Source organism: Semicossyphus pulcher, unplaced genomic scaffold (assembly GCF_022749685.1).
Source record: "Semicossyphus pulcher isolate SPU_LCO1_2020_fin unplaced genomic scaffold, fSemPul1.0.p SCAF_21, whole genome shotgun sequence".
In the NCBI taxonomy this organism is placed as follows: Eukaryota; Metazoa; Chordata; class Actinopteri; order Labriformes; family Labridae; genus Semicossyphus; species Semicossyphus pulcher.
In genome coordinates this window covers 22857615-22881161 of record NW_027211695.1, presented here as the reverse complement: position 1 = coordinate 22881161, position 23547 = coordinate 22857615, and the positions used below count along the sequence as shown (strand labels likewise).

The following is a 23547-nucleotide window of genomic DNA, read 5'->3' as shown; positions in this document are numbered from 1 at the left end:
TACTGCAAATGAATATCGGCTCCAAATATCGGTTATCGGCCTCCTTGACTACTAATAATCGGTATCGGTATGGGCCCTGAAAAAACCATATCGGTCTACCTCTAGTGTGTTTACCTGCGGTATGATCCCTTCCTGTCCCGGCTCCTGTTTGCCCATCATAGTGTAGCTTTTTCCTGCGCCCGTTTGGCCGTACGCAAAAATACACACATTGTATCCTGGAAAACAAAAGTTTAAATCATTTCATTTAATGTTCCTCTTTATTTTTAAACTGAAAAAACATAAATGCAGCTGCTGAGTTATATATCATTTTAAATGGACGACACACCAATGAAATTGTTGTTCAAGATTTCTGTGTTAGCTAAAGCAGAAAATCCCATCAAAGTTTTCTGAAGGGTGTGCTTCCTGTTGTTGGACGTGACTGACTATAAAACCATATTTGAAAGTAAATCTCAAATATATCTATTTTAAAATCTTCTGCTGCAGCTGCTTTCATCTTTGTTGCTGTCAGTTTTTAGCATTAATGGCAACATGGCAACAATATAAGCAGCAATATGATCTGTAGGTTCTGTTAACACACGCATGTGCATCACTATTAAAATCTATAACTTCAGTAGAATGTGAAGCATCATAACTAACATCTGAAATATTATGAGAAAACACCATCAGCACAACTATTAGCATCAACAACATCTGCAGCAGTAGCATCAGTAGCATGATCAACGGTACCTTAAGCATCAACATTAAAAGTCCTGTGCAATCATCATTAGGTATTAGCCTCTGTAGAATAATCACTCAGATATTAGCATTAGCATCTGTTATGTCATGGCTCGTATCATTAACATCAACATCAATAACTGCAACATTAACATTAGCATTAGCATAAACGTCTTCAGTAACGTCTGAAGCATTAGCGACTGTATCATAGTCATCAATTTTTATTATTTTTCGCATCATCATTAGCATTAGCTTCCATAGCATAATAACAGGGATGTTTAGCTTTAGAATATGTTGTGTCATAACACCATTAGCTTCGTTGCTATCTTCATGATTGTTCTTGTAGTCAGTTGTGTTGTTTAGCTCGGAGTTGAAACATGAAACAGATTTGAAAGTTGAACTGTTTTACCTTCGAAGGCGTGCAGCAGCATCTCCTCTCCAATGTCCTTATACACCTGCCTCTGGCATGCAAAGCTGGGGTCATCGGCCTGCAAACACACAAACACACACCTCTAGTTATTACTGATTCCGGGTTTTCTAATGATTGTATTTTTCGTGTGTTTGTGATTACCGTTGTGTGGGACCAGTAGGAATAGTCGAAGGTGAAGTTCTTGGCTGCATCTTTGGGCTGTTTAGGGTTGGAAATGCCTGGGAAAGAAAAGAGTGGAATTATGAAACAACCTAGATTTAATGACACGTGACATGGCCAGAATAATGTAGCAACGGTCTGTTTCTCTTTGTTTCTGCTGTATTCAATGTGGCGGGCTCCTAAATCTGCTGGAAAGCTGAGTACCTCTGGAATGAGGGGTGTCCACAGACTTTTGGACATGTAGTGCAACTCCAAACATGAAGGTGGAATCTGCACATGAGCGCGCCAACTAAATATTTGTCTCGTAATATGTCCACCATAAACAAGTTAATATGCTATAAATATGTGAGCAGACATGAGTGTTTTCAGTGTGACACACGGCTGCTAAAAACAGCCGTGCTGCATGAAAAGACTAAAAATAAACTGTGTGTGTGTGTGTGTGTGTGTGTGAGTTTGAATTGCGCCAAGTTCAGAGGTCACATGACAGGCTGAGGCATGCTGGGATTGCTAAGGCCTGTTTTAACCCAATGAGATTCAGAGAAGGAGCCTGTGAGCATGAACACCTACAACTTAAATCCTCTTCCGACTAACAAACAGAACATCACAAACACATTATTCACTTCAAGGCTTCAATCAAAAAAGTCAACATCAGGTTAAAGTAGGTTTAAACTTAGAGATTTAGTTTTGGTGTTTTGACACGAAATAATTAACGTAGAATAAACAACTACAAAGCGAGTGAGCAGCTGTAAACCTACTGTGGAGGGTCTTAGAAATAAAAAATGAAAAAAACGATTCTATACTTTATATATATTTACACAAAAACATCATCTAACAAGAAAACAATCTTGTTAAAGTTGTTTAAAAAGACACATTCACACATGTTGAATGCGTGTGTGTGAGGTGAACTTGTTTTACAACGTTGTGGGGACACAAACAATCTATATCACACTCTGAGGACTCGCCTTCCTTATGGGGACACAACATAAGTGCATTTATGTAAATCGATACATTTAAGGGGAAATAATTGTTTTAATGTCCGGGTAAGTCTTCAGGGAATTAATATAAGTCAATGTAACACAACGTGTGTGAGTATATATTCTGACTTTTCCCACTTTGGGGGACACAACACTCAATCCTGTCCAAATGAGGACAAAAGACACTTTTGGGTTGGTGGTTAGTCTCTTAGAAATGAATGAAAGTCTATGTAACACCCCCTAAAGTGACCCCGGTAACTGTGTGTGTGTGTGTGTGTGTGTGTGTGTGTGTGTGTGTGTGTGTGTGTCCTCTTACAGGTGGTGTTTCCCTGCATCTGGATCACACACTTGGCGTTGCGTCCCGTCTCCCGGGAGTTGAACGGGCGTACTCGCACCGCCACCTTCACCGACGCTCCCGCCATCACTCAGCTCCGCCCACCCCACCTGAGAACAGCCAATCAGAGCGCATGGTCAGAAACAAACAGGGAAAACAATCCAGACAAATTCAATAGTTTAGATGACGGCATCGTATGTTACAAACTGTAATGTAGAGTTTGAACGATGTAGCTGGAGGAAGAGTAATAAAAGACAGCCCAGGTGCATCATGGGAAAACTTAGGATGTGGTGTTTTTGGATGAAAATTCAGGATATTTCCACATCTATTACTCAGGTAAGGATGTTTTTGTTATTATTGAAAAGAAATCACACATCTTTTTTATTCTCTCTCTCTCTCTCTTTCTCTCTCTTTTTTATTGAATTCTCCCTTTCCTTTCCTTCCCTCCATCATCTTGATTTTCTTTTCCCTCCCTCCCTTCCTCTCCACATTAAGATTAAACCTCTCTCTCTCTCTCTCTTTCCATCCCTCATTTTATGGTCAAACCACTTTTCCTCTCCTCCTTTTCTTTCCAGCGCTCCACCCCTTCATTTTACAAGCTCAGCTTCTCTCGTTCCCGCTCTTTTTGTTCTCACTCCTTTTTTTCCACTGGATGATTTTCCTTTTGCCATTTTCCCATCCCTCGTTTCCTCTTGCACTCCTCTTAAACTCTCTCTTTTAACTCACAGCTCTTTATTTTCATCCTTTGTCTCCTTTTCAAACTTGATTTCTTTTTTCTCCTCCTCTGCTCTTTCATCCTTTTTTCATTTTTTCCTCTTCTACTTCTCTGCTTATCTTCTTCTTAACTCTTCGTCTCTCGTCTTTACCTGCTTTTTTCATTCTTCTCCTTTCTCCTTCTTTTCCTCCATCTTTTTATTCTTTTGTTGTTTTTCTAACTCTTTTCTTTACCTTCTTTCTTTCTCCTCCATCTGTCATCCTGGGCGTTCGAGCCCTGCTCTTCACTCTCTCTCTTTTTTCCCCTGTTCCCTCCTCTCTTTCCTTCATGTTTCCACTTATTTCCTCTCTCTCTCTCTACACATTCCTGTCCTCTGTTATGTGTTTCCTTGTTGCCATGGAGAGCCTCATTTTCATCTGTTTTTTTCTTTCACCTCGTCCTATTGTCTCTCTCTCTCTCTCTCTGTCAGTCTATGTCGATCGCCCCGCCGCAGGCCTTTAAACACACACACAAAGTTAAACACCAAAGTCCTGTCTGTGTGTGTGTGTGTGTGTGTGTGTGTGTGTGAGAGTGTGTGTGTGTGTGTGTGTGTGTGTGTGTGTGTGTGAGGTTATTGATCAGCCTGTTGACGATCTCTGTCCAATCAGAGCAGACTGATAAAAGTTTGACTGCTTTGATTGTGTTACTGATCCGATCAGTGTGTGTGTGTGTGTGAGTGTGTGTGTGTGTGTCACAGCATGCCTGCTTTGTAATTAAGCCCTCTGTAGTCTGTAATAAACACACATGAATGACATTCCTGCACACAGACATAGTGTACATAGAGACGTCCTACATGTCGATCACAGCTGTGACACACTGAGCTAACAGCTGAAGCTAGAAGTCCTGATGGTTCAAGAGCTGCTTGATCGAAATAATCAAGTTAAACAACCGCTCAGATTGTTACTCAAAGTGTGTGACAACATGACAGAAAGGATCCCTACAGATCCCTGACTTTTTAACCACACACAGACGTTACATCGCTCTCTGCAAACACACCAAACTCCATTGAGAAAAACAGTGATTTTAACTTGCAGCACACAGGAGCTGCTGGTCTACTGCTACCTTGATCGGTTACTCAGTTTGTGTGTTTTTCTGAATGGAGTCTGGTGTGTTTGCAGAGAGCGATGTAACGTCTGTGTGTGGTTAAAACAATCATCTTCCTCTGTAACAAAAAGGTCTATCTCTGTAGGGATCCTTTCTGTCATGTTGTCACACACTTAGAAGAACAATCTGAGCCTGTCAGTGGAAACAACAAGAACTTTTAGTGGACGACCTTTGACCCATCAAGGATTATGTTGCAGCCATTACAGCCTGTTTCGCTGCTGCAGGATGAACACATCTACTGGAGACGTTCACACACTTTAACACCTTTTTAAAAATGCAGGACATGTTTAAAGTTTAAGTAAAAAGGGCTATAAGCTTAAACTAATCAGGACATCAACCCAACAATCATTCATCATTCTTTGGTGGCACAGAGCCAAGAGTCAAAGTGTCCGGCCGCTTTACAACATGTGAACAAACCGGGAAAACACTCAAAAACACTTCGTACACCTTCACCGTCCTGCTGCTCTAAATCCTCACTACAGCAAAAAATGTGGATTCATCCGCCTGCGAAAATAGTCCCCAAAAAATACACTGTACAATTTCATTTGGCAGGCGCTTGTGTCCAAAACTCTCTCCTCTTAAGAACAGCAGTGAGCACCTGTACATTTGTGAGGTGATTTAAAAGTCTTCAGTAGGAACCAATGGGCTTCGAGCATGGAGCGACAAACAGGAAGTCAGTTTTGAGAGACGGACCAACAACAAAACTTCACAACGTGGATCTTTATCAAATGTTTACAATCGTTATTTCTGTTGACAACATCCGAATCAAACACACACACGTTCTCTGCTGCCTGTGTGATATCCTGCGTGTGTGTGTGTGTGTGTGTGTGTGTGTGTGTGTGTGTGTGTGTGTGTGTGTAATCTGATGATTTGTTTGTCCCAAGCTGAACAATAAAAGCAGACACGACTCGCCCAGGATGCTCATGCAAAAACACACAAATAAAATCACGCACACGCACACGCCGACCACGGCCCCGCCTATGATGTCATCGTGCAGGTGACGAGTCCTGCAGGTGGGTCATGGCATACAGTGCAGTCTTCTGTTGTTACAGTGGGTCCACTGACAGATAACACAGCGGACAGAGTGGGTTTGTGCGGGGATGCAGACGGCATCTAATGAATGGGGGGGTGTTACCTGGGACGGACTCTGGGATTACATTAAAGTGGAAGATCCTGTGGTACGACTCAAAGACGTTTGTCTCTCTGCTGTATCTATTCACATTTTATAACAGCCTCCATGATCACGAATGTGTTTGCTGTGTACAATGCCTTTAAACCCAAAACAAAAAAAATCCATCTTCAGCGCGACACATCTCGCCCCCAAACGCCCCTGAAAGCTCCTCATCCCTTGGGACGGCTCCTGTGGTGTGGTACGCCTAACATTACCTAAACATTAGTCTGTATTTCTTTCATTTTAGCAAAGTGTAAGCTGAATGAGTTGTTAGCATCTCCTGTTAGCAGAGTGCCCAGTGATGTGCAGAAAGCTAACACTGATTACTCTGATGAAGAAGAGTTCTCAGGCAGGTTCTGCAGGTCTACGATGCAGCAAGTAGATTTATGGCTGTTTAATGTGGATATATGTAAGAAATGATTCATGGACAATGGAAGTAACACTGAATCTGAAAACATGTTTTTCATGTCCTTGTGATCAGATGTCATTGAGTTCTACCTCCAGCACGCAGCAGTCAGGTTCTAAGGTGTTTAAATACCTACGTTTACCTCAACCCTCAATCGGCTCTGTGTCTGCGCTGAGATTAGGAGGAAGAAAAACCTCACAGGATGAAAAGGTTTCTTGTACTTCTGGTGGAAACGCAGCGAAAGTCTCAGAACTCACCGACCCAGTTATGTTAAGATAAGATAAGCTTTATTGTCCCCACACAGGGGAAATGTATTTGTTACAGCAGCTCGCAAAGACAGGCAAAAAGATTCTGCTTCTTTTCACACACGTCTTCAATTACAGACTGAACAGAGGAAACATTTGAGGCCCGGTCTGGTTCATACCTGACATACGTGAGCCGGAGAGTTCTGATGTGAGGCAACAAGAAAACTATAAAACGATAAAACCTTTGAAATCTTTGAAACCTTAAAACTTTTAAAACCTTAAAAACCTTAAAAACCTTTTACAGCCTTTGTAACCAGTCTCCACCGACACACAGGACGTCTCTTTTCTTCTGTGTTTCAGACACAATAATATAAACACACAGCTTGTTGGTCGCTGACGTTAAAGCTTCACCTGCTGGAACTAAATACATTACAGAACAACCAGGTAACATCATTACAGGAGCTATTACAGGAAGTGACATCACTGATTAACAGGACTGTAGCTTCAATGTGCCAGCTCCTACAACACACACACACACACACACACACACACACACACACACACAGCGGCAGAGTGTGTGTTTGCTCTGTCAACACAGCTTAAAGTCACACCAGTACAGCAAACACACACACACACACACACACACACACACACACACACACACACACACACACACACTCACACACACACACACACACACACAGACAAGATGGTGGGCACAGATACTGGATTGTACTCATCTTATTGTGTGTGTGTGTGTGTGTGTGTGTGTGTGTGTGTGTGTGTGTGTGTGTCTAGGTGAACTAGAATACCACAGAAAAGCTGACATCACAGCAGAGGCATCCCAACGCGCGCGCGCACACACACACACACACACACACACACACACACACACACACACACACACAGAAGGGTTCAGTGTGTCTGGCTGAACAGGCCTGGCTAGTTTTAAAGCTGCCGTTAGCCAAACTAACCAGCTGTTTAAACAGGCTGTTAGCACACAGACAGACAGACAGGCAGGCAGGCAGGCAGGCAGACAGGCACACAGACAGACAGACAGGCAGGCAGGCAGGCAGGCATGCAGACAGACAGACAGCTTTTCCAGCTTCATAGGAGAAATTCCAGTCGTGGCTGTGGTTCCCAGCTGCACAGTCTGCTGCTAGCATAACCAGCTACCTCAGACAGAGCCAACACTTACACAACAGTCAGCACACAGGGAAGAATGTGGAGACACGACCGGCCCGCTGCCACCAAATCCCCAAGAAATTCACCCAATATTCACCCAGCCTCTCATCACAAATACTCGGCTTCAGCTTTACACGTTTGTGAGCCTTTAACGTTGACAAAGAACCAAAAACATTGAATGTAAGCCGAATTAGCTGTTAGCATCGCCTGTTAGCATTGACCCATGGATGTACAGACACCTATCACTGATAGCTTTGATACTGAAGAACACCTAAAGGCATGAAGTTTCTAAAGCAGGTTCTGCAGGTGAAAGGTGCATCTGCTCCCTCTGGTTTCGAAGTGGATTTATGGACATTGATTGTGGATGTACGTCAGAGATTATTACATCCTTGGAGAGTGAAGGTCACACTGACTCTGGACATTTTAGTTTCATGTTTGTGTGATCACATTTAAATAAGTTTGGATGCATATTGCAGCAGTCAATCTCCAATGTGCTTTTTACTCAACACTTTCCGTATAGAACCGTTTAAACCTGCGCCTACATCTGATTTAGGCGGGGTCATCAGCAGAATGTAACAGCCATGTCGAGGTCAAGTGAACATGCAGAGAATCCTGGGTTTAAATCCTCTGCTGACCAATCACTTGTTCCTCCTGATCGGTTCTTATTGGCTGAGTATCGATCACAACACATCGGAGCGCTCAGAGTGATGTGATTATTACAGTTGTGTAGAGACACACACAGACTTAGTTCCCATGTGTAGGCCTCTCTGCAGGAATGTGATAATGAATGGTCTTCATACCACACACACACGCACACACACACACACACACACACACACACACACACACACACACACACACACACACACACACACACACACACACACACACACACACACAAACACACAAACACGGCTAAAGATAGCAGCAGCTCGACCTGACGCCCAGTTTGTACAGAACATTTCACTCTGTGTGAGTTGAGCTGACAGACGAACGTCTCCACGTCCTGTTCACATGACAATGACCACGTGCTGCCTTCATGGTGCGTGGGAATTGTCAGTATCGCGAACCTCAGACTGCAGAAATGATATGAAAACTTCAGTCAGACTTTATAAAAGACCTCCTGTACCCTACTGTAAAGAAGGTAAAAAAAAAAATTCACAAAAACAAGATTTAAGTCCAACCCACACTGACACATTCATTCACCGACAACCAGAGTCCGACTCTCACAGCTGGAAATCTCACTGAATCTCTGGCGGTCAAACGAGACTTCAGAGTAAACAAACATGGCGGCTGACGGGCAGGAAGAATTGGTGATGATAGTTTTTGGACTTTTTACGGAAAATTCAGGAAGAAAAAAGAACAAACAGTGGATGAAGTGGAGACGGCGTGAACACGGGCTGCACGTGTTACTTCATGCTGCAGTCGCCATGGCTGCGGTTGTTGTGCTTCCTGCTTCAGTCAGCTCGCTTCGTGATTGGCTATCGTTTGGTTCCACGTGACGATCCACAGAGAGCGTGCCCGGCTGTCCTCGGGGTCCCCCCCACACAACAGGATATTGGATCGTAAGTACTGAACATGTTGGTGCGGCCACGACGTTCTTCTTAGCAGATCAGGGGAAGTAAAATCACTCTTACATCCCTCACGCCACAGGAACATCTGGAGAGATCATCTTGAGATCATCTTGAGAAGCATCAGGACACTTTTAGTCTGAAGGAGGGACCTGGTGCTTGTAACACGTATTCACTGAGCTGCAGGGACGCGAAAGTTTAATGGATCTTTGAAAAATATCAGGTTAGAAAACTTAGCAAGTTAGAGTCAGACCAGCCCGAGCGACGGGGTCAGGTGATCTGTTGATGGTTTTATCCCTGGTTGTAACAACTGACGCCTCACCTGGTCAAGTGAGTCAGATTGGTTTTCTTTGTCTCTTCAAGCACGACCATTTCCCTGACGTACTGCTGATGTCGACCAATAGGAGCTTCCCAACACAACACACCGCTTCAGTCGCCATATTTGTTTACACTCTTATTCCAGGAAATCAATCCCTAGCTCCTCCTTCCTAATGACATCACGCAGCTCATGAGAGATGGCGAGCGCTAATTGGTCCATTTTTATGACGCTGTAATCTGACGCACAGCAGGAGACGAGTCCCTCCATCATGTTATCTGTTCTGTGCTGTTGCCTCATAACATCAGATCAGAATCCAGACAACACACAGCTAAAAATACACACACACACACACACACACACACACACACACACACACACAGATAGCTGAGATTCCTGCTGAGAACCACTTTAGCCACACAGGCTAACTTTAGCGAGGGAGAGGGAGACATGAACAGTGTTAAGGTGAACCTCTGTTGCCGGCAGCGTGCCTCTAAAAGTTGCTCTGATTAATATTTCAGATTTTGTGTCGACAGTTTGTTTGCGTTTGTTCACTTCCTGTTTCGTGTCCACATACTTTTGGCCCTGTTAGCGTATTTATACAGCGATCATGTGGACACACTGAACCTCAGTTAAGGTGCATTCACTGTCCATGAAGTCGCATTCAGACAGAATAAACAGTTCAGTTTAAGGAGGGAATAAAATCTGCTCGTCAAACCTGCAGGAGGCGAATTTGCACCAAAAACCGCGCCTATTGTTAAATCATAACTCGGTCAAATCTGAGCACACACACGAAACACACATTTTTGGATTCAGTACACAAATAATATAGTGATAGTTGTCTGTACATCCATGGGTTACCTGCTAACAGGAGATGCTAACAGCTAATTCAGCATGCTTTAAATGGAGACAGTAAGAAATCAATCAAATAAGGACAAAGTCACGCTGGGCTAATGATGAGGCAAACAAAAATGCACCCTGAACGCAGCGTTAGTCACAGTAAAGCAGAATGGGAGCACGTGAGTCGATGCAGTCCCGGGTTTTACTGCAAATTCAAATAAATGTTTGTTATTGGAGGAGAAGCACATTTTAAGAGGACGGTTACATTCTGAAAGTGATCACATACTTTAGTTAAAGTGGGCGAACGTGATCCCTCCACACAATGCAACACATCACTTCCTGTTTAGACAGGACGTTCAAAGGACTAAATAACAACAACGGAGCACTTCCTGGTCTCTGAAAAGACACACTACTCTGAGTGTCTTAAATGATGTTACAGCGCAGACTTTTGTTTATCAATAAGTCGTCTTCAACAGTAAACAACAACAGTAATCATGGTAGTCACAGCTCCTCATGTCAAAGCATCGAACACAAAGTGAACGGACAGAAGGAGGGAAGAGAGGGAGTGATATAAGTTTTATTTGGCGGGTAAACCGAGCTGACACTCTTATAAACTTTGTGATCCTTAATTGAAGTGTATTAAAGTGTAATTACGCTTGTGTTAAGTGTACGCATCAGAACACTTCATCATAATAACCTGTGTAACAGAACACTGCCTGAAGCTATCACTCTTTATTTTAAATATTTGCTTCTTCAAACTTATTGTAATTATTACTGACTGTATGAAAACATATGTTTTTGTTTCTCTTATTGTTTACATTTAATCTATTTTTGTGCTTTCTAATATGTTTGACGTTTTATTAGTGTGTCTTTGCTGTAAAAGAGAGCTAATGATAGCTTATTGACTCGTTATATAGTCTAATAATAATATATTAAAGTTTATTGTTTTATATATAAACAGTGAGACTGTTGTTAACTGTACGTAAAGGTCAACTCAGTCAAATTAGAAGTAACAGTTACTTCTTCTTCTACTTACATTACATTACATTATATTCAATTACAGGGGAATGACTCACCTCTACCGGAGGAAACCGTGAGTCTCGTGGAGGCCACGCGCTGATCCGGTTAAACAGTCCCCATCTCTCCGTTAATTAACTGAAGAAACAGAGTAACGGCGGAGCGGAGAGGTCAGACGGCCAAACAGTTCCGGTCCTGGTCCGGGCCTGTCGGTACCGGGACACACACACACACACGGTCTCAGAGTCAGAAAGTTGGGTGGGGGCGCTGTGACACAGACACACACACACACACACACACACGATAAAAAAAAGTTTTAACACTCACTAACGTCGTCTCTCCGGTGTAACGGCGGCTGACTCTCAACTTTTCTCGGGGCTGACGTCACCGTCCGGTAAGCGTGACGGTCGGTGAGAAGAGAGAAGAAGAGAAACAAAATGAAGGAAAGTTGCGGCCCGCTGCGGGGCGGAGAATCACGGCACGTCCGGCAGAAACTCGGTAATCCGGTAGTTTGTCCGGCCCGGTGGCCGCTGCCGCCGCTCCTGATCGGGGGTGGCGGGGGGAGATTAACGGTAAACCGGAAAGTTTTACCGTAAATGTGATTTTTTAAAAAGGAAAAGGAAAGAGGAGAAAGGGGGGCGATAGGCAGAGAGGCTGGCCGGTGGCCTGGCCGCGCGGCGGGTGTGAGCGTGCGAGTGCGGGCGCGTCCCCGTGACGGAGGAGCGCAGAGAGCGAGCCAGTGAGCCGGCAGCCCCGGGGCCCGAGCCGCTCCGCCCCTCCCAGCACCGCTGCCTGCCCCGCTCCCTCCTCCTCCGGGGGGGGGGGGGGGGTCACGGACAGAGGTCTCACTCTGAGCGACATTTAGTGAAATCTGTTGGAACGAAACCTTCCGGTGTGTAAAAAGGTAAAACTAACTACAGTGAAACACCCTAAGACTGCAGTGAAGAAGTCCTCTGGGACGAGTGAAGTCCTCTGTTGATTCAGTATTCAGTAGAAGTGAGGAAGTAAAGTCAGTAAAATACAGTTAAAGTAATAAAGTAGAAAAATCTTCTATCATTAGAAGTGTATTCCTTATTATTCAGCTGGTTGAACTGGTGCTGATTTGTGACAGGACTCGACTAATGGCCGTTATAATTCTGGACTTATCTGCCGATTAGTTTTTACACTAATCGATTGATTGTTTAGTTTGTTCAAAAAAAGTAAAAAGTACTGAAAAATGTGACTTTATATTTCATATTTTCATTTTAACAGTTTTAACTCTTATTTTATCTCTAAGTGAAAAGTGCTCATCCTGTAGGCCGTAAAGTTTTTTATCAATCGGTCACACTTTTTTCTCTTTCTCATCCAATGTGGAATCAATTGAATTCATCTTATCTTATAATTTTATATAATCTTATAATCTTATAATTAATCTCCACATAACTTTAAAATTATATCTTCATTAAAGACCCTCTGTGTCCAAACATTAATGATATTTCAGGATGAACAACCCTTTTTAATTCCATATATGCCCTGATGGAGTGGATACTCCTGTCAAATACAGACGATCTTTGTCGCCATGTCCCCCACACTCGGTGACGTCGCATTGGAACCAGAGACGCGCACACGAGACGTTAAAGAAGCAGTCTGCGTGTTTAGCAGATTGCAGACAGATGTTGACAGACAGCTGTGATGATGAACTCAAAGATCCTCTGATCACAGACAAAGCTTCACTTTTAGGGGCTGTATGGAAATTATTTCGGGGGTCAGAAGAGCAGGTTTTGTTTTTTTTACTCTTTTTCTAGCATTTTAATGGTCATAAGGGAATTTTTTGGCATCATTTATATAATTTGTGTGAAATTTCGTTTTTAAAAAAAAAACAACTCTTAATTAAATGAAGAAAGTTACGCCCCAAAAAATGCTTTCCTTGGGCGACATAGAGCTCCATTACTCAGTGTAATCTCGCCACACAGACACGATACACATATTTTTAGATTCAGCGTAAGTTACACTTTCTGAGGATATCATCACCATCGTCATAAAACATCTATGAATCCATTTAGAAATCATGTTAAAAAGACTCTCCTTCAACATGCAGAACCTTCCTGAGAATCTTCATATTTTTAGATTTCTTAAGCTTAAAAATGATCCAGTGATGTTTGACATTACATCCATGGGTGCAATGTATACAGGACCTGATGACGTCTAATTCGTCTTACCTTTAAAATGCACTGTAAACATATACAGAGCTTCACAAATTAAGATAAGCTTATTATAAGATTTCCATCCCTGTTAAACACAGTACAGCAATTCAGTTTTGCTAAATAGATGCACGTCATTATATAACCTCTCTCTGTCTGTCAGGTAAACACGTTTTCATCACCTCAGCCTGTGTCTGTGTGTTTAGTCGACGTCAAACATCACGAGTGTCTGGCTCTGTGTGTGTAACTGTGCTCTGACTTGGCCAACTTTTGGGGACCATTCTATACCAAAGGGACGTCTTATCCAACTGGGGACCCATGAAAAACAGATTAGTGGGTGAGTAGTTAAGGTAAGGCTAGGTCTCAAGGAAATTCATCTAAGTCTATGTTATGGCTCCAGAAGTAACCTAAGCAAAGATGTGAGTGTGTTTTTTCTGACTTAGTCTACTTTTGGGGACCATGCATCCGTAAGGGACATCTTATCCAACTGGGGACGGGAGCCTTGTAACCCCCAAAACACAAAGTAATGAGTGAGGCTAAGTCTCAGTGAAATAACTGTAAGTCTATTTAATGTCCTCAGAAGTTACCTAAGTGAGGCTGTGTGTGTGTGTGTGTGTGTGTGTATAGAACAAAAGGGGGTGGGGTCAGGAAACACCTGGAAGTCAGGAAACACACACACACACACACACACTCACGATATTACAAAGCATTGAAAGGAGCCATAAAATGACTTTCAGTTTATTTCCTCGTTACGATCATTGTGTCTGACCTTTGACCTCCTTTTTCAGATGAGCTAATGCATCCTCCTGTGATGTAATAAATCATGTGTGACCACAGGGGGCAGTGTTTCACTGATGTTGTTGTTTTGTCAAGGTTTTCAAGTCTCTAAAAGGGGTGAGAGGAAGCATAGGTGTCAGTTTTAGATATTTAACAGAAGCATTTGTCCCATCAAAATAAAATACAGAAAAAGGCCAAAATCAGTTCATCTATCAATCTACCAGAATTAAACGTATAACCCTTTATATTTTTCATTAATGGGATCACATTCGTTGAAAAATAAAAATCCCGTGTAGCGAATAATGACCGGGTTCCAGACTGCACTTGTGACACTGTGGGAACTTTACTGCTCTAAAAGTATCAATTCCACACTGTAAAAATACTCAGGTAAAGTAAAACGATGTAAGTATAATCATGGAAATGTATTCTAAATACTAAAAGTAAAAAATGTCTCCTTTGATTGTTTTTGAAAGATTAAATCTGCATATGATCAAATATGAAATGGCTGCTCTAAACTTTAGCAAGTACACATTAAAAAAAAAATCCACTGCTCTTTCCGACCTTCAACTTAAATTAATTACCCATAATTCCTAGTTGTGAGAAATGAATAGAATGTGTGAGAGGCTTCAGTTTGTAATGCAGAGATACACAGAGCTGTAGCGCCCTCTGCTGGCTGACAATGACGCATCACACAGAATGGCCTCTTTCAGTGTGTTTAACGTGTCGCCAACAAGAAGATGAGGAGTCATTGTTTTATCTTGTGCAAACATTATAAGGACTGTTATACACGAGTTATTACTGTATGCATAAGGGTTAAAAAAAGCAGGACTTCAGTGTCTCTCCTCTTAGCACATGATGACATCACAGAAATCCCATCAGAGCTTCATCCTGATTGGCCTACTCAGTAACATAACAAAGATAACTCCTGTGATCACCTGTGGGACCTTTAATCAATAACAATAATCATCAAGTACCAGCTGTATATAATCTAGTCTAAATGAGCTCCACCGTAACATTGCACTGAAGTGAATACACCATTAATCAAGTACTGGACTTAAGTACAAATTCAAAGCAGTTGTACTTTATCTGAGTACCTTATTTTGTTACTTCTACCCTACGAACTACTGTGCGTACTCTGTTGAGTAACTACAGTTGATAAATGTAGAGGAGCTAACCTACAACAATGACCTTTAACATGTTATAAAGTACAAACTTAAAAAAAAGACTTAACTGCCAGTTTTACATTTCATCACCTGCGTTTATATACCTTCTCCTTCTCACGACAAAAACAAAATGACACACTTTGAAAATAAAAATTACAGTTGTCATTAAAAATAAAAAATGAACCATCAGAATAAAAGGACAGAAGAAGATTTCCTGTGGGACCTTCACACGAACATGTTCCCGGTCTACATGACTAAAACAACTGGATAAACAGACAAATAAACAAATTAAAATTCTTCACTGGAAACCACATCACATGTTTACACTTCATGATTTATAACCACACGTGGACCAAAGCCAGTCTTTAAAGCACATGAAGAGTTCCATGTTTGAAGCGGCTCGCTGTAGTTTTTATCAAACAAGCAGGAGGAAATAAAACATTTCTTGGAGGCTATTTTCAGTGGCGGATTAATCCTCATGTGGATTTCTAGTGTGTATTTGGGGCAGCAGGATTGTGTATGTCAGTAAAGTACAGTTGGTGTGTTGATGGTAACGAAGGAACATGTCATCCAGTGAAACAGTGATGTGTTTTTAACAAAAATGGAGCTCCATAGAACAGAAGGAGATAAATCAGGCTGGGATACAAACACAGTACCTGTTAGTGGATAAAGTCGTTGTTGGTTTGAATATGAGGTTCGATGACCAGAAGAAAAACATAGAATAACACCAGATGCACAGTGTACTTCAGTCAATTGTATCAAAGGAAGTCTTACAGGTTGCTTTTAGACTTATATTATCTGTGGGGACCAGTTTGCTCATCATGAAATCAAATTGTTACAAGTTTGTAAGAACAAAATCTCCAGCTAACGACACCTGGACCCTCCGCCATTATCATGGTTCTTCTTTAAAACTCCTGACACTCGAACACCCCTGGATTCTCGACTCCTTGGCCCTCCTCAACTCTTCATGATACCGACTCTCAACAACACCTTGATCCTCACTCAGAGCGCTTGGACCCGACCCCCCTTAACAAAATCTGGACACTGTTCAAGAACACCTGAATCTTCTTCAACAACATCTCCCTGGATGTCTGGACCATCCTCAACAACTGGATCCTCAATGGTATAAGGATTGTTCTCAACAACCCTTGGACTCCTAAATGATCCTGCACATCTAATGTGCCTAGAACCTTATGGACTGGGTACTTCTCAAAGACCCCTGACCAGAGAGTACTCAAAAGTAATTGTTTTTTAAAGTGTCTCAAGATAACTTTGGTTATGATTTGGCGCTATACAAATAAAAATTTGATTGAATATGATTGATTGAAAACCCATTGGCCCTCCTCAACATCATCCATCTATCCATCCATCCATCCATCCATCCATCCATTATCTTCCGCTTATCCGGGGCCGGGTCGTGGTAGCAGCAGGCTAAGCAAGGTGACCCAGGCGTCCCTCTCCCCAGCATTGTTTTCCAGCTCCTTCTGGGGGATCCCGAGGCGTTCCCAGGCCAGACAAGATATAAAATGCCTCCACCAAGATCTGGGTCGACCCCAGGGTCTCCTAACGGTTTGACGTGCCCGGAAAACCTCCAAAGGGAGGCACCCAGGACGCATCCTAATCAGATGCCCGAACCACCCCAACTGGCTCCTTTCAATGTGAAGGAGTAGCTGCTCTACTCCGAGCTCCTTACCCTATCTCTAAGGCTGGGTGGGTCATTTCGGACGCTTGTATCCACAATCTCATTCTTTCGGTCACTACCCAAAGTTCATGACCACAGGTGAGGGTTGGAACGTAGATCGACTGGTAAATGGAAAGCTTTGCCTCCTCATCATCAGTATCTAGACCATCCTCAACAGCACTTGAACTCCTTAATGACCCTATTAACACCTGGCCCGCTCCTCATGACTTGGGTTCTTCCCAGAAACACCTGTCACTACTCAACACCTGGACTCTAGAGGACACCTGGATCCTCTTTCAAGACCCCTGGACCCTCCGCAACAAGTCACAGACCCTCAAAACATCAGAACTCTCCGTAACAACCACTGTTTCCCCTCCACAACAACAGCTGGACTCCTCAACAACGTTTCCCCTCCACAACAGCTGCACTCCTCAACAACTCTTGGACAATCCTGAATGACCACTGTCTCCAGAGCTGTCATTTCCTTTCAGCCTCACTTTCCCACCAATTTCTTTTATCTTAAACTAGGTGGGAGAGTGCCACCTTTATTCTTCAGAAGAGTCCGATAAATATTTTATTCAATGAAATAAAAAGACCATCCTCGATGTCGTGAACTTTTTCTAAGGAAGCAAGGATGTTTTTTGACCTGCCCAGCTGCTGAGCTGACTCTGATGACCGGCCAGGTCTGTCAGGTGGTGTTCCTTCTCCTCATCAGAACCCGTGCGGACCTGATGGACCCCCTTCTGAAGGACAGGGAGGACTGAGCGTCCCTCATCTTGTCTCTGAACGTCCTGGTGGAGTAGTAATACAGCAGCGGGTTGACCACGCTGTTTGACGCTGCCAGACACAGCGTCACCACCACTGCCCGCTGCAGTGCCAACATGATGTCACAGTTCCAACGGCCGCATACGGCGTGCAGGTGCAGAGTTCGAATCACATGATAGGGCAGAAAGCAGAGCAGGAAGGTCACTGTTACCATGGTGACGAGGTGCACAGAGCGCCGTCTGTTGCGAAGGCGAGCTTTGCTGGACAAACTGTTGTCATGGAGGCCGGTGTGGATCATCAGGCGCCTGACAATTCTGCTGTAGCAAATGATGATTGTGAGGAAAGGGAGGAGAAAGCCCAGAGCCAATGCAACGTAGTTTAAGATCAGGACACGCCCCCAAGAGGAGGGGCTGGACGGCTCAAAACAGCGAGGAGACCCGTCCCTGAGGGGCAGAAATACACAACCACAAATTCTGTATGTTTAATTCAAAGGTAACTTTTAGTGCTTCAGTTTTATTACTTTAAATATCTTTTTTATAAAAAAACATACAATCAGAGATGTTGAAATTTAGTATTGAGATTCTATGAGGAAGGTCCTAAGTCAAGAAAGCAATAAACTTTGTCATTAATCTCAGACAGCGGCACTGAAGTGTAGCCCTTTTACACGTTATGCAAGCACTGTCTGATGTGATTAAACTACGGGATCAATCACAAACAATCAATAAAATGCAGCACATTCAAACGGTTACAAAGTATGTTATCATTAGTATAAATCTTATTCTGAAACACCACAAACCCTTATAAGCAGTTTAATAAAATCAGAGCTACTCTCACCTGCTTATTACCCCATTGGATAGGAAAGGGGCAGAGGACACGCCCACAAACAACCAGACACTCAGACAGACCAACAAGGTCCGAGTGGGCGTGGTCAGAGCACGGTGACGAAGGGGCTGAGCCACTGCGAGCCAACGGAGCACGCTCAGCAGAGTGAGGAAGAGGATGCTGAGGGGGGTCAGAAGGCTTTAGGAATTTTATGTAGGATTGTTTTTGTGTATCTCTGTGTGTGTATGTTTGTGTTACCTTGTGTACAGGTTGACGTAGAAGCCGTAGACGCACAGTCGGCACAGCCAATCAGGGAAGTGCCAAACCCCACCCTGGAAGTAGTAAGCCAATCGCAGTGGGAGGGTGAGGGAGAAGCTGCCGTCCGATAGGGCGAGATTCATCATGACCATGCAGGAGGCGGAGCTTCTGGAGGGGGACCATGAGGAGAAGGGAGCAGCCATGTTTACATGTTTTTGTTGGAGCCAATGATGAGGGCACAGATCAGAGAGGACATCAGGTCAGCTGTCCGATCAAACGTGACAAGCATGTTTGCAGATCATAACCTTTATGCTTATTGCACGATGCCGACCTCTGACACAGCTCTTGACTGGCACCACAGCGATGGTGGCTTGTTAACTTCACCTGCCACTCATTTTATCTGTAGCACCTTTTTTAATATTTATTTAATGTGGATTTACAGTGAGAGGCAAAATAAACTGTTCATTCTGGTGGAAACAAGAACATAACATTTACAGTTAAAAGATATTTGGATGGCTTTGAGTCCTGCTGTCCAAAGATTGGAGGTTTGAACACGGGGAAATACTTGTAAATCTTCACAGCAGTGGACTGTGTGCAAATAAATTATATAAGTAATAAAAATATATTGAAAGTGCATGTCAGGAGAAGGTTTAGAAACCTGCACTAAATGCAAATATCACCAAACCATTCAAATAAGGGGTTAACTCAGGTCACAAGCTGCTTTTTATGCAGAGAGACAAGGATATGTTTTGACTTTCACTTATTGATGTCTTTATCTTTAAACATGTATTCAAAATGACATTCAAACTGCGAGTATTGATGATGAGTATTGATGATGAGTGTTGATGATGAAGGTTGGAAATGAATGAAAGTCAACACACAAGTACAGAGAAACATGTTACCTGCGGCTGCTCTGCTGGAAAAAGACGACCAGCGCTCCGATGTTGCCGAGAAACGCGACAGGAAACAGCAGTAGGTAGGTGAAGGTGTAGGCACTGTACTTGAACTTATCATCGTCATGGAAACATCTCAACAACTCCGGCGTCGTCGAGGAATTGTTTCCAACAACCATGGGAGTGGTTAGCAGGCGTCCTGTAAAATCAAGTTGAAGCAAAGAAAACTTTGATGTAAGTTCTTTTATTTTATGTATAAAATTACATGAATTGGAAATATTCTTTAAGTATAAGTTCAAGATAAACGTATGTACAATAGTTTTTCAGTGTTCTATAAGAAGTATGATCGCAACCAACTGTTCCAACATGTTTGAGAACACCAGCGACTGTGGCACCGGACGAACACGTGGTTTAAGCTTGTATGTTAGAAAAGTTCTGTTTAGGTTCAAATAAGTACTTCAGTTTAACTTGGAGTGAGGGGTACTGGTCTACGTCACACATGTGACGTCCGTCAAAGATACAGTCTGGAAAATGTAAATAAATGTCTGTAAGTCTCTCTCTCTCTGAATGAGGTCACACATGGTGACTGAGCCTGTGGCCCACTGATGAAAGCCTTTCATCTGCAGTATATAGTATTATTATGGGCTGGGTGTCTGTGGCGGCGCCCAGTTAGTGACGCGTTTCCCATCAGCCAGCAGTGGTTGGTCTGCCAGAGAGGGTAGGCGGAGCTAAGCGGCTGCTTTTCCGCTCTCTGCAAGTGTTGCGAGTAAACAGTAATCTACTATGGCTGAACAAACAAAGAAAAGATGGATGACTACAGATACAACTTCAACAAGAAGTGAAAATCCAAAGAAGAAGAAACAAACTCGACGCTCAGATGAAGCAAACAGTCTGAAAAGGAAAGCGACCGTCAGCCAGGAAAATCAGGAGTTACAACCGGAGCCGACCGTGGACGTCTGGTTAAACTAAGTGCTCTCATAATAACTATATATCGTCAGTGGGTGGTGCTCAAAGGCACAAACTGAAAGCTTTGAGATTGTATCTTTAAATTCTTTGTGTAGAAGTCAGCTTGTACTTTGGTTTACTCACGGGTCAGGAACACCTGTGTTTCCTGGTTCCCACAAACTGCATCTCTGGACTTCCTGCTTTGCTCACGTTATAATAACAACGGTCACTAGAGGTCCGTCTGAGCTGTCCAAATGAACCATGCTCTGTGCTTACGTCTCAGTAACACAGTGTTCGTGTAGTTTAAAAACTAAAGGTGATACACTCCTGTCATATCCCCTCCCCCGCTCTAATAAACACTTGAACAGTAAAACTCACTGCTGACTCTGCAGGCTTTGTGTGTGTGTGTGTGTGTGTGCGCGCGCGCGCGTGTGTGTGTGTGGTATGTAAACCAGTAAAAAGCAGTCGGCCTGCATTAAACAAAGCTTCTTTCATCGTACAAACAGCAGCAGGTCGCCTTCTGCTCACGTCCGGTACATCTGAATTACACCTCTCAACTCTCGTGTTGTTCATGGCCTCAACATTAGTTAAAAACTCACACGAGCTTTAAAGAGAAAACGGCATGTTCGTTCACGGCAGCGCTTCCTCTGTGATCAATGTTTACGTGAAATTCCCACATAAATTCTCCCAAAATGCACAAACACTCGAGTGCAGCTCGGCCGGACTGCAGCAGCCTTTACCCCCTCACTGCTTCGTGTTTATAAGGTCGGCGAAGCTGGAAGATAATTTACTTTTAGGTTTGACCTCAGTGACAGCATGAATGGAAAATCTAAGCTCACAGAGAAATATGCTGCTTCTCTGGAAAATAGCATTTAGCTTAAAAACAAGGAAGGAATTTCAGCTCATGAGTTCATAATTACGAGTCTGTGTTTGGACTGTTTCGCTCATTTTGTGTCTCCTTTAGTACTTGTGTATCTTTCTCGGTTTGTTTTGTGTTGCCTTGTTGTTTTGTGGGTGTTTAACGTCTCTTGTTGTGGTTTTGTTTCTCTCCGTGGTACTTTTGTGTCTCTCTTGGTTTCTTGTATCTTTGTAGCTCATTTATGTTTCTTCGTTGTCTTTTTGTCTCTTTGTGGTGTTTCGTGTCTCCTTGTAATCATTTCATTTGGTGTCTTTTTCTAGTTGTAGTTTTGTGGTTGTTTCATGTCTCTTGCTTTGTTTCTCTTTTTAGTTTCATTTTAGTTTTGTGTCTCTCTTGGTTTCTTGTATCTTTGTGGCTAATTTATGTTTCTTCGTTGTCTTTTTGTCTCTTTGTGGTGTTTTGTGTCTCTTTGTAGTCATTTTCTGTTTCTTTGTCGTGTTTTGTGGTTGTTTCATGTCTCCTGTTGTTGTTGTGTACTTTTTTAGTAGTCTTGTGTCTCTGTAGGTTTGTTTTGTGTTTCTTTGCAGCTGCATTGTGTGTCTTGTTGCCAGTTTGTGTCTTTGTAGTGTTTGCGTCTCTTTCCAATTGTTTTCTATCTTTTTGTTTTTGTTTTGTCTATTTGTTATCATTTAGTGTTTGTGGTTGTTTTGTATCATTGTTGATTTTTCTGTATCTTTGTAGTAGGGTTGTTCTGTTGTTTTGTGTTTGTGTTTTATGTGGTCACTTTCTGATCAGGTCGACTCTTTGTAGTCGTTTGATTAACCTTTAAGGTAACACAAAGGCTTGTTTTAATTAACTAAGTTTATATTTTGAGTTTTTTATTTTTACTTTGCTTTCCTTGCTCGGAGTTCTTCACAGGTTATTAATCCTTCATCGAATAAGGAGACTCGTGAGACAAGGAAATGCATGGTTTTCCCCAGACAGTGACGAAATCAGAAACAGGTCTCTTTATCAGAGCTCGTATCTAAGACTCTTTTAAGCCACGAACAAGAACACCAACAATCCATCAGACACATCACACTAATGTATAAAATGTGCTAAACGTTATGTGAGACCTTGAATTCTGAGAATTAATCACCTTTTAAAGGTTTTAATTTCAAAAAGAAGACTTCCTGGAACCTACTCTGAAACTAAAGGTCAGTAATATACTCTTAACCCTTTGGAAAGTTGTCACTCACCGTTCATCCTGTCACAGCTGCGGCTCTCCAGCGACAGTTTGTCAGTCCCGTTGTCTGCGCGTCTGTGAAGCTCCGTTTGTCTGCTTTTATGTCCGTCCAGTTCACTATTCAAATCCCCTGTGAGGCTGTTTGTGGGTGTGTTGCACGCTCGGCAGGAGTTCCATGGAAGTAGGCTACACACACACACACACACACACACACACACATTTGGGCAGAAAGCCAAAACACACTCAACACTTTCTCAGTTTAAGAGCACTGATCTGAGCAGAAAGGACTATTTGAAGTTATCAGTCAGACTGTTGCTCTGTGTGTGAAACATCACAGAAACACTCTCACTCTCTTCAAAGACGCCACACTCATGAATCCACTTTTACCGCACAGAACGTGTGAGAATGAGTTTTTGAAGTGGCACAAAAGCACAGACGAACAGGTGGAGGGCGAGGCCGAGCAGCAGCTCTGGTGTTCTGTGAGGAAAAATCACTGTTTTTTTCAATGGAGTCTGGTGGCTTTGAGCGATGTTAAACATATGACAGGAAGAATGGAGGGATTTCAGCCAACAGAAGACACGACCAACGGAGACACCTCGCCTTTAAAACTTTATTTTTTAACATTGTGCAGTCAGCTGGCTTTGCTGCAGCTCTTAAACAGACAGAAAGGTGTTATAAAGGTGAGCCAGAAACGTCCTCGTGAACTCCAGCATTTAATGTGTGTGTGCGTGTGTGTTAGTCATTCAGGTGATCTCCCTA

General features: G+C 42.8%; 2 protein-coding genes across 4 annotated transcripts in view; both read right to left on the bottom strand.

Annotated features, from left to right (window-relative positions):
• Positions 1 to 11898, bottom strand: part of LOC138600663 (kinesin-like protein KIF1C) — a 28505-nt gene extending 16607 nt beyond the window's left edge. Inside the window, exons 1-6 of one of the 3 annotated variants that reach the window (XM_069672134.1) lie at positions 11548 to 11898; positions 11280 to 11426; positions 2594 to 2721; positions 1286 to 1362; positions 1124 to 1202; positions 115 to 215 (exon numbers count right to left, since the gene is read on the bottom strand). In XM_069672134.1, the coding sequence (XP_069528235.1) occupies positions 115 to 215; positions 1124 to 1202; positions 1286 to 1362; positions 2594 to 2699 (363 nt within the window). In that variant the 5' untranslated portion in view covers positions 2700 to 2721; positions 11280 to 11426; positions 11548 to 11898. The remainder of the gene's footprint in view (positions 1 to 114; positions 216 to 1123; positions 1203 to 1285; positions 1363 to 2593; positions 2722 to 11279; positions 11427 to 11547) is intronic. The other 2 variants (XM_069672136.1, XM_069672135.1) reach the window with 2 other exon arrangements.
• A 3516-nt stretch (positions 11899 to 15414) lies between these two features.
• Positions 15415 to 22885, bottom strand: cysltr3 (cysteinyl leukotriene receptor 3). Its single transcript, XM_069672169.1, has 5 exons — positions 22802 to 22885; positions 19769 to 19958; positions 18867 to 19034; positions 18621 to 18788; positions 15415 to 18229 (listed from the first exon to the last, which is right to left on the bottom strand). The coding sequence occupies exons 1-5, from the start codon at positions 22806 to 22808 to the stop codon at positions 17710 to 17712; spliced, it is 1053 nt and encodes a 350-aa protein (XP_069528270.1). The 5' UTR covers positions 22809 to 22885; the 3' UTR covers positions 15415 to 17709.
• Positions 22886 to 23547: the final 662 nt, after the last annotated feature.

What these genes read in the sequence shown, in the direction of transcription:
- cysltr3 (XM_069672169.1), bottom strand. An exon ending in TTCCAGCAGAGCAGCCGCAG is followed by an intron (nt 19,035 to 19,768) that starts GTAACATGTTTC and finishes GTCCCCCTCCAG; the next exon opens with AAGCTCCGCCTCCTGCATGG. An exon ending in TACGTCAACCTGTACACAAG is followed by an intron (nt 18,789 to 18,866) that starts GTAACACAAACA and finishes GACCCCCCTCAG; the next exon opens with CATCCTCTTCCTCACTCTGC.